We start from the raw sequence: 10410 nt of genomic DNA on the forward strand, positions 1-10410 counted from the left end.
AGTTATCGTATATGGTGAACCATTTGATTCGCTCGCTCAGGGACTATCCAAATCCAATCTCCTCTCCGAGAGATGAAAACTATTGCGTTCCGATTCACTTTCAATCATTTGCTCACATCGTATATGGCATAAATAAAAATCGAATTTGAGTCTAACACAAGTTTGCGCCGCTGCAACGTCCTGGATTGCAGCACTGAGAATCGATTATTGGAGCTGCATCAGCCTGAATCGTAATCTTGACTTTACAGCACCTCTTCTCCCTGGTGTTCACGTAGGCGTGGTAATACCCTCCTCTATCGGTTTCCTGAAATGAGATCAGTCTCAATTCTCGTGCGCGTTAGCACTTCACATCATCATCACCGACATAGATTCCAAATCTCGATCCGCAGGCGGCTCCCACGGACGATGAATCTCACGATCAGCCTCGAAGCCTTCGTCAATGATTTGCTCTCATATTCGAAAATAGGCGTCTCATCTGGCATGCAAGTATGTCAGCGATTCCGTCACAGTGAGATGCAGCAGAATCGCTTGAAAGGCGGTCAGGTTCCTACATTTGGGAACGATTGTCTGTCTAGAATCTGGAGAATGATCGAGTCGATCATTACTCAATTAGATGGCCTTGGAAAGTCGATGCACAAGGAGGAGAAGCGTCTCAGTCATAAACATGGCTCCGCGGGTCCGGTGTCCCAGAATATCGCTGCCCGGATTAGAATAGCACCAGGGTCCCGTCATAGACCCTTTCGCTCGACGTAGCACCATAACTTGATTGCTCATCGTTTGCTAACACATGACTCACGAGTAAGCACAGAAGAAGACGATCCATTGAGCCAAACAAGAGGAAATTCATTTTACTCACCCCTGAGAGTCGCTTATCAATCTGGAACACCGTCGTTTTTTCTATGTCTATAGGCTCCCCGTTCACCGTCATCACAATAAGCGCGAAAACTCCGAAGACCGCCAAACTTGTGGAGCGCATGGTTCTCCTGAAAATAGAATCCAGCCTCCTAGCCTGACTTGCGATCGGGACTCTCGCGATGAAAATTTTCGGAGGTCCGAAATTTCCTCAAGCTCTCGAGTTCTGCTGAACTTCAAGACAAATAATTCCGCGATTCGTTGGACGAGAAGAGCGGAAAATTTTGTCGACGATAAGGCAACAGAAAAAAACCTACGTCAAAGTTCGGTCCCGAGTATATGTATGAGCGATGGGCCGGGAACTATTTTCCGGAACGATGTGTATCGCAGTCCGAGGAGAATATTTAAGCATCCAATCTCTCTCTCACAGTCGGGGAAAGAAGTGAAGTGATGCGAAGAACGCGAGTGAGGATCCACGACAGCGAAATTGGCATCCTTTTCGTTTTGGACCATTCTACTCCATCGTCAGAAGTGCCACTTCTGAAGTCAATGATCTAGCTCGCTGGAAAATTCAGATCGAGACAGCTGTTCCTGAGTTTCGCTCTGAATGCGACCCATCCGTTCGGAAGCTACGTTCGATACAGGGTTTTACGCCCCCGTGGACATTTACTCTGCCCCTACGTAGTTAGCGTCCGCTCGGAGCTCATTGTCCTGAGCTTTCTAGGAGGGTGATGAATTTTTCTAGGTAATCGGCTCTTCAAACCATAGCTGAAAATTCTCCCGCCGTCACCCATGTCCCAGCCGTAGACATCCGACCAGCCGCGCCGGCCGCGCAGCGATCTGACAGCTAAACGATCGATGGCCGTCGAGAAGAATACTTCCAATCGGTATAATGATACGGAGGCGGCGGCTACCGTCGACGTCACGAGCTGCAGCGCTGGCGCTGTCCGGGTGTCATTTTCTTCCGAACCTGAACCGCGAGGTACATTCGAATGAGAGAAAAAAATTCTGGAGGCAGCTTTTCTCCCATGCGAACCTGTCCGGAAGTTCCGCTTATCATTTCTTCGTGAATTAAGACGCTATGCTTCAGAACTTCTGTCTGCATCTTCTCCCGCTTTCGGGAGAGATTATCCCGCGATACTGAAGATGCTATAAGCAATACTGCCGCTTCTTACAGGGGATGCCCGCCTGCCGAGCTCACTTCAATTTGCTCGACGCCAACGAGAGCGCCTTGACAGAAAATGAGGTTCTTCCGCGAAAATTCCGAACCTGACAGGCTCTTCAGCAACGGTGCAAGCTCGTCCGTCTCTCTCACGAGACCCAAGCGGGCACAAACCTCCCGAGGCGAGCTCTGACGGGCGCTCGGTCGCGCGTCACAGGGTAGCGTTTGTTCCGTAATTGAAACGCAGCACGCATCACAAACCCGCGCTTATTCGATCAGTCATTCGCGTCGGAGACTGCGCCGTCGAGATGAACCTTTGTATTCTCCTTGTTTCCCTCCTGTTCTCCCGCACGGAATGCACACACCATAACTCCTCCACTATGTGAGCATTTTACTCGTCACAATCCTTATATTTTCCGCTTGTCAAGCCGCGTGGGAGGGAAATCAGGCGTGACGAGATTTCTCCCATTGAAGGTGTCAGAGATCGACGCGCGCCGTGCCCGAGCAAATGGACATCCGATCGTATATCATGGAGAAGTACGACAAGAGGATTTTCGCTGGAGACCGTGAGTGGAATTGTACTTTTATCGCTATATCAGTGTCCATCAGGCTTCTCTCGATCCGTGGATGACAGCTTACGGATCAGGAGTCGCGTGAGAACACAATTATTTTTCAGCAACCACCGTTCAGTACCATATGACGCTACTAGCAGTGGAATATTCGCAATTAGCTTTCGAGCTAACATTTGTTCAAGTTTATTCTTGGCGAGATCTCCGACTCGCCTACTTGAAAGGACCATGGCTCACGCAGTCGGCTGTGAGTTCTCGGTCATTCATTCGGTGCTCCATCATTCGATAATGCTATCCGACTGACTAGATGTAGTGATGAAACTGATTCGATTCAAGAGTACACTGGAAATCGAGCATTCTGATGTTTGGACACCCACGATCGCGCTACGGCCACGCCGATCCGTACTGCAACATCGGAGGAGAACTGTCCTCAACTTCAAGCACTTCGATAATGGGACCCTCAATGTTGTGGAAAGGTTCAGACTCCGTTCTTTCTGTAGATTGAATCCTCTTCTCTCCGCGAGAGCCGATTGCGAGGATTTCTTCGCTAGAACAGATCGAAGGAAGAAGAGAATCGAAGCAGCATATGTTCTTGTCGTCGCTGCTGTCAGCATGAATGATCTTCCGAAGAGCAATCACTAGCTCTGGATCTGATGATCAACTATATTACAGAGTCAATGCGGGCCTTCTGTGCGAGAGCAATTACAGAGTTTTCCCTTTCGACTGGCCCCGTTGCATGCTCGAGATCACGCTGGACTACAGTCGGGGCAAGTGAAATTCGGTATTCCGTATCGACTTTAAGATGGAAACCATCGAGAGAGGAATTGGATCCAGATGGCTAACTTGAGATGATACGGAGCTCTTTTCCTCCATAGATGCAGATCTCGACAGAAAACTGACGATGAACTTCAACAAACTAGCGCAGTCCTCAGGCTTCAGAGTCCAAGGGGCTCATTTGTCGTCCGTGGGATACTCGTCGTGCTCGCAGTCGAGTAAGTTCAATGTCCTCCTAGGCTCGAGAACTCTGTCGAGAACATTGATCTGAAGATCCCTCCGAGTATTCCTACCGATACCATCCTCCCTTGCGGGAGCCGTCCGTTGAATGGGATGCTTCGAGCTATGACCTATGTGACATTAGTCTGTACTCCATCATGTTCATTCGGCAAGGAAACGGGAGCTGCATCTGCATCCAGTTCGTGTTCTTCCGGGAGATCTCCTTCTATGTTTTCAACGGATTCTTGCCATCTGACGTGGCTGTCACCTCGTCTTTCATGGCATTCTGGATAGATCGGTCGCACATACCGCCCCAAACTTCAGCCAGGTACTGAGAGATTCCCCGTGCTTGGACCAGCTGCAGAGAAAACATGATGATTAAGCGCCGTCCCTGCGATGCACTCCTTTTCGCAGGTGTATCATCGGCATGATGACCCGTCTTGGTTTCCAAGCCATCTCTTCGAACCTGAGATCACAGTTACCAGTCCAGCAGGATTTGATGGCTCTCAATGTCTGGGAAGCGGTCTGCATCATATTCATATACTTCTCGCTCATGGAAACTTGGTGAGCTTCCGACCAATGCCCCGGGGCTGGGACTGGATGGATGATCCTGGATCGCGAAACTTGTCCTTCCTCTAATCGCACGGATTTCCAATCGAGAATCTCATTCCAGCTGCGTTTGCTACCTGGTCCGTACGTCAACCCCGGAGGACACGGTGGACCGCAAGGAAATCGCGAGGAGAATCGAATGGGCGGCACGAGTGGTCATGCCGACGCTTTTCTTCATATTCAACGTGATCTATTTCGCGATTTTCATATGGGTCCAATATTACGAGGGAGAAAAGCGTGACTATTGTTTGTGAAAAACGAGACGATCAATTGCATTCGGACCTACGTCGTTTCATGCAATCCGTCGCGATGTCCTATCGATCTTCGCCCCAGGTTCTTACTTACGAATATCCTCGCGCAATCGATATCTCGAGAGATACGTTCTATCCGTCTCCAAAGTGAATACGAAGCCACTTCTATAGAGCCCCGATCATCATAAGGAGTGCAACATCGAATTCCGTGGCGGTACCGACCAGACCGCCATTTTTTTTCTATTTATTGCGTAATTTAACTCATATATATTCGTTGATGCTACTATGACTATGATATCGTGAATCATGATGGATTCCAAACTTCCATCCTCCCAGATGCAGAGAGGTTGCACGGGCCGACTGTACACAAATGCCGAACGCTTCTCAGCAGCGTATAAGGGAGTAATTCCACGCCCGTCTCCCACGGTCTCTGATCACCCTGAACTATCAACTAAGTCCTGCTAAATCTTCTACTTATGAAGAGCTTCCTCATGCTCTATGATGGAGTTCTGGAAACACAATCTTTGCCGTCTCCGAGCTTTCAGCTCAAGTCCTATGCCGGGTATGCATTATAGGTATTTACACAGTCTCCGCTCTAACGCGACGCGGATCCGCTTCTAAGGACTCCTATGCGAGCGGAAGGAGCGCGTTTCCCTCAGTAGGCTTCTCCTCGGATTCGACGCGCCAATCGAATGTCTCTGGGCATTATAGTCACACGCTTCGCGTGAATGGCGAGCAAGTTGACGTCCTCGAAGAGGCTGACGATGTACGCTTCCGAAGCCTCTTGAAGAGCCATCAGAGTGTCGGGGTGGAAGCGGAGGTCGCTCTTGATTTCTTGTGTGATTTCACGAACGAGACGTTGGAAAGGCATTTTGAGGATCAGGAGCTCGGTCGACTTCTGATAACGACGGATCTCTCGCAGAGCTACGGTACCTGGCCGGAAACGACGGGTTTTCTTGCCAAGGTCGGTCGGGGAAAGGCTCACGCGACCTGCCGGGGGTCCGAGTGGTTTTCGTGGAGCTTTCCCCCCGATAATCTTCCGTGCGGTTTGCTTCGTTCGCGCCATGACGATCGATGATAAGGCTCACTCAATCACTTAACGCGAGTCTCTGTCATGAAGGCCGTCCGAGATCTTGAACGAATGTGGCACAGAGACACCTATCTGCAGCGCCCTCTCACAGAATCGTCTGCCGTTCTCGATGCAAGCAGTGTTTTCTGACAAGTGCCATTTGGACGCAACATGCACACTGCCTGCTTCTCTCTGCGAATTAGATCCGCGCCATCGCCAGCCCGAAAAAGATGGTGCCCGAAAGTAACTTTTCTGCCGGGAAATTCGAGGAGAGCGAAAGCATCCGACGATCGTTAGAGATGAGAGCTTAGGCCCTCCCGGCTGAATGCATATTCTCCTGAGAAGGTCGGCTATTACATCACCGTGTTATCTCCGAGTCTCAGAGATAGATAGGCTCAAAAAAAATAGGATCTTCCGAGACTCTCACTGCTCCCCAAGATCCTCGGGGTATCGACGCTATCTTCGTTGTTCCGCCCTGGGAACCCACTTCGACTTGCCTACGACAGGCATCTTAGGTCAAATATCCTCCAGTGACGCTCATCACGACTATGCTGCCCTTCTCGAAAACCACTTAAGGGGCCGAGACGTCGAGGTCCAAGGCATGCGATTCTTCCCATCGATTCCGGACTCCCGCATGAAAGACGCACAGTTCTCCGATAATCCAACGCGCCCAGGGCCCTCTAGAACTGCTCTCTGATAAAAATTAGATTATCAAAATATTTTTCAGAAATGCGACGCAATACGAGAGTGTGAAAGTCAAAGACCTAATCTGAGGGAGCAGGAGCCAGTCAGGACTCGACAATGAGTCTCCGATCGCGAATGGACGCTTCAAGGGCGAAATGGACATTCACAGTCCTCTGCACTGCGGCGATTAAGGAATCAGTTCACCTAGTCTGTCAGTTTGTGAGGCAGAGATCTTCTATAGGTTGGTGGCCCTGAGAAGGGCCGTTTTTTTTGGCGCGAGAGCTCAAGCCAGTTTAAGCCGCAGCCTTGTCGGTTTTCTTGGGAAGGAGAACAGCTTGGATGTTGGGCAACACACCACCTTGGGCGATGGTCACTCCGGACAGGAGCTTGTTCAATTCTTCGTCGTTACGGATGGCCAATTGGAGATGACGAGGGATGATTCTGGTCTTCTTGTTGTCCCGAGCGGCGTTTCCTGCCAACTCCAGAACTTCAGCAGCCAGGTACTCAAGCACGGCAGCGAGGTACACTGGAGCTCCGGCTCCGACACGCTCAGCGTAGTTTCCCTTGCGGAGGAGACGATGGATACGACCGACGGGGAACTGGAGTCCCGCGCGAGAAGAACGTGTCTTCGCCTTCGACTTGGCCTTTCCTCCCTTACCGCGTCCAGACATGATCTCAAGTCAGTTTTGAGATTCGACGAATAATGATTCTTCGTCGCGCATCCTGCTTTATATACGGAGCCGCTCGGGCACTTTCGGCAGCGCCACTCAACCTCCTCTCCACAAGGCGGGCAGAATCGGCGCAGATCTCGCCTCACCTGAAACACTCAAATAGGAGCGACGCGCCGACGGCACTCATACTCGTTTGAGCTCCATTCGAACGATGCCACCTGCAGCGAGCGGAAAGGCTGTGAAGAAGGCCGGGAAGGCCCAGAAGAATGTCCGGGCGACTGACAAGAAGAAGAAGAAGCGCAGGAGGAAGGAGTCCTTCTCCATTTACATCTACAAGGTCCTGAAGCAGGTTCACCCCGACACCGGTATTTCTTCGAAAGCCATGTCGATCATGAACTCGTTCGTCAACGACATCTTCGAACGCATCGCTGCTGAAGCTTCTCGCCTGTCCCACTACAACAAGAGGTCGACCATCACCTCCCGGGAAGTTCAGACCGCCGTGAGGCTCCTCCTCCCAGGAGAGTTGGCCAAGCACGCCGTCTCCGAAGGTACCAAGGCTGTCACCAAGTACACCTCGTCGAAGTAAATAGTGCGAGTCGTTTCCAAAACGAAAAAACGGCCCTTTTCAGGGCCACCAAAGTCTGAGAGATCAACTGCCATCGAGCGTTCCATCTAGGGTATCTGAAACACTTGTAGAGCTCGTACGAGCTACTGTGAGGTTGCGTGGGTCGAAATAATGTGAAGTTTTGTCTCGTCATTCGAGCGGCAGTCTCTGTGGGTCGAGGATCGAGTCGAAACTCGGGAGGGTCACACATTTCGTATATTTGGGATTGTTTCTCATCGATGCCAGTCCAATGGCTCTCGCTTCCCATCAGACCTTATGATGCGGGACGAATCAACCAAACTCGAGAGAAGCGATCCCGTAGAGTATAATTTCGCTGGCTCAGATTCATTGATTGACTGGCTAACTAATTTCCCGAGTGTTTGAGCATCGCTCGTCTCATAACACGATTCATGATTAAAAAATGTAGCCTCGGAAGCTGACCGATGAGGGCGAACGGAGGAACCCTGCACAGCCCACAAAAAGATCGAAATGATACTGCGCATCGATCGCTTGTATGTCTGGTACCCTGCGATTCGCGATGCCGGATGCTGGTTAGCTTGAACTTCGAGGATACCATTTTCAGAGGTGCGAAAACGGAGGACGAGGATAAAGAAGGCGCCGCGCCGTCGCGTCGAATAGGGATGCGGCATGGCTGTCTGGAGAAGAGATGCCGATTACGAGGAGGACGCGAGGGAATTAGTCACATTCACAATATGCTGTGTGATGGGGATTCAATCCTACAGAAACCCGCGCAGCGACCCTACCCGTATCACAGATGCTGTTGAATTCGATCGGATGGAGATACGCATATGGCGGAATCAACGAGAGTGCCCCAGGATTGAATCATCCGTTACTCGGAATAAGTCACCATGAGAGATCTGCACCACGAGGCTGATCTGAAAATTTCTGATTCGCCAGAGCCGAAGTCGGATAATCGAGACGAATCCCCAGATCACAGATTTGCGCCCTGGGTGCGCTAGATTGACCAAACGTTGAATTCATAATCTACGGCTCTCTCCCAGCGGGCAGGTCATGACGGACCGTATCATCCCCGGCAATCGCTGTGGCCTCTTTCGGAGGTGGACCACATTCGAGACTCGGGGTGGCGACAAGCAAGAGAAACTAGACGAGTTATTCGTCATCATTATGATGGCCTGACTATATATCGAGCCGGAGTCGGGCCCAGTCTTTGTGATCACTGATAGAACTAGACAGGCGCAGAGAAGTTCCCGACTCGCGACTTCTTCCCTTCCCATTGGCAACTTCCCACTCGCAGACAGTTGCTTCATGTTTCCTACTTCGTATCAATCTGATTCGGACTCTACCCGGCAAGAGAATGTCGATCTTCTACAAGTGGGTGGCCCTGAAAAGGGCCGTTTTTTTCAAGTGGCACGAGCGAATTACTTAGGCGCGTTCTCCACGGATACGACGAGCCAGCTGGATGTCCTTCGGCATAATGGTGACACGCTTGGCGTGAATGGCGCACAAGTTGGTGTCTTCGAAGAGACCGACGAGGTAAGCTTCAGAAGCCTCTTGCAGAGCCATGACGGCTGAGCTCTGGAAACGGAGATCGGTCTTGAAGTCCTGAGCGATTTCACGAACAAGTCGCTGGAAAGGCAACTTGCGGATCAGGAGCTCCGTGGACTTCTGGTAACGACGGATCTCACGAAGGGCCACGGTACCGGGCCTGTAACGATGGGGCTTCTTCACGCCCCCGGTGGCCGGTGCGGACTTGCGGGCAGCCTTGGTGGCCAACTGCTTACGCGGGGCCTTTCCTCCGGTGGACTTACGAGCGGTTTGCTTGGTACGAGCCATAGCGACGCGTCGAGCTAACTCAACAATGAGTCGGCGCCGATCTTCGAGCCGCATTTATGTGAAAACGACCGGGGATGCCGGTCTCTCTCTCAAGCGCCACCTGGTGGCAATCTTCTCGCGCCTAGCTCACAGCGTCTGAAAGAGACATGACGACGAGAGTACGAGAATTTAATTGGAAATCGGCATTTTCCGGTGCGTTTCTCCCTGAATTCTGAGAGTCGGCCTTCCCATATCAATCGGAACCAGCATTTCCCTTGACTCGGAGACGGGTTCCTCGCCTATCGAATATGATTCCGAAGGCCGGGTCGAGAGGATATAGAGCGATGGCTCGCCGAAGCCATGAAAAAAACATCGACGACTGGAAAGAAATGACGGTGCAAGCACAGGGAACGCGGGAGGAGTCCTGACCCCTCGGCCCTCGAGCAGTTCGCAGCGCGCAGCGTCAATCCTCTGCCTGTATAATTCGGAGGAATCTGAAGATGCTCGGTGCAAACGCGATTTCGATGAGGATGAGAAGTCCAAGCAATCACTAAAGTTCCGCCGATATTGGCTCCGACTCGCGCTTGACATTCTAGCCATGGATATCTAGCGACGAGAGGATCGACGGTCGACGCCAACGATATTTCACGAGGATGTAGCCGGCGCCATCTGAATTAAATTCTGATTATCGATCGAACATCATTCCTCGATTCTGGGCTGCCTGCAGGATTGACGGGAAAATCCATGTCTGATTTTATAATCATTCAAACTAGATTGTATAGACTATGTCATGCGGACAGCTAGACCAAATTGTATCCCTTTCAGTTAGTCTTCGTCGAGGCCTTGGGCGCTCCAGAGCCCAACGGTCGAAATATTTGAATTCGACCACGTGGTTCACCGATGCTACTTTCGCGCCTCCGCTCCTCCTCTCCTGTGGGCGGTCGAGAGCGCCGAGGTGCTCTCCACGGCTATATAATTCAATCTCGACGCTTCTTCGCCATCCTGTTTCTGATCTCGAACGAAACATGTCTGGACGCGGCAAGGGAGGAAAAGGTCTCGGAAAGGGTGGCGCCAAGCGTCATCGTAAGGTCCTTCGTGATAACATCCAAGGTATCACGAAGCCCGCCATTCGTCGTCTGGCTCGTCGTGGTG

At 51.2% G+C, this 10410-nt stretch overlaps 5 protein-coding genes across 5 annotated transcripts; 2 read left to right on the forward strand and 3 right to left on the reverse strand.

Moving 5' to 3' along the window:
- The first annotated feature begins 787 nt into the window (after window positions 1-787).
- Window positions 788-4439, forward strand: LOC114828394 (glutamate-gated chloride channel alpha-like). The gene is made up of 9 exons (XM_029112369.1): window positions 788-798; window positions 2489-2580; window positions 2691-2830; window positions 2920-3059; window positions 3256-3350; window positions 3459-3575; window positions 3751-3904; window positions 3991-4140; window positions 4250-4439. Exons 1-9 carry the CDS (start codon window positions 788-790, stop codon window positions 4437-4439), a joined length of 1089 nt encoding a protein of 362 aa, XP_028968202.1.
- A 201-nt stretch (window positions 4440-4640) lies between these two features.
- On the reverse strand, window positions 4641-5575 carry LOC108864668 (histone H3.3). Its single transcript, XM_018640759.2, has one exon. It carries the CDS (start codon window positions 5500-5502, stop codon window positions 5092-5094), a length of 411 nt encoding a protein of 136 aa, XP_018496275.1. The 5' UTR covers window positions 5503-5575; the 3' UTR covers window positions 4641-5091.
- A 907-nt stretch (window positions 5576-6482) lies between these two features.
- On the reverse strand, window positions 6483-6860 carry LOC100906811 (histone H2A). Its single transcript, XM_018640756.1, has one exon. It carries the CDS (start codon window positions 6858-6860, stop codon window positions 6483-6485), a length of 378 nt encoding a protein of 125 aa, XP_018496272.1.
- A 193-nt stretch (window positions 6861-7053) lies between these two features.
- LOC108864666 (histone H2B) lies at window positions 7054-7446 on the forward strand. The gene has a single exon (XM_018640757.2). It carries the CDS (start codon window positions 7072-7074, stop codon window positions 7444-7446), a length of 375 nt encoding a protein of 124 aa, XP_018496273.1. The 5' UTR covers window positions 7054-7071.
- Window positions 7447-8868: 1422 nt separating this feature from the next.
- Window positions 8869-9291, reverse strand: LOC108864667 (histone H3). The gene has a single exon (XM_018640758.2). It carries the CDS (start codon window positions 9277-9279, stop codon window positions 8869-8871), a length of 411 nt encoding a protein of 136 aa, XP_018496274.1. The 5' UTR covers window positions 9280-9291.
- Window positions 9292-10410: the final 1119 nt, after the last annotated feature.

This window comes from Galendromus occidentalis, unplaced genomic scaffold, assembly GCF_000255335.2.
Source record: "Galendromus occidentalis unplaced genomic scaffold, Mocc_1.1 scf7180000077497, whole genome shotgun sequence".
NCBI lineage: Eukaryota > Metazoa > Arthropoda > Arachnida > Mesostigmata > Phytoseiidae > Galendromus > Galendromus occidentalis.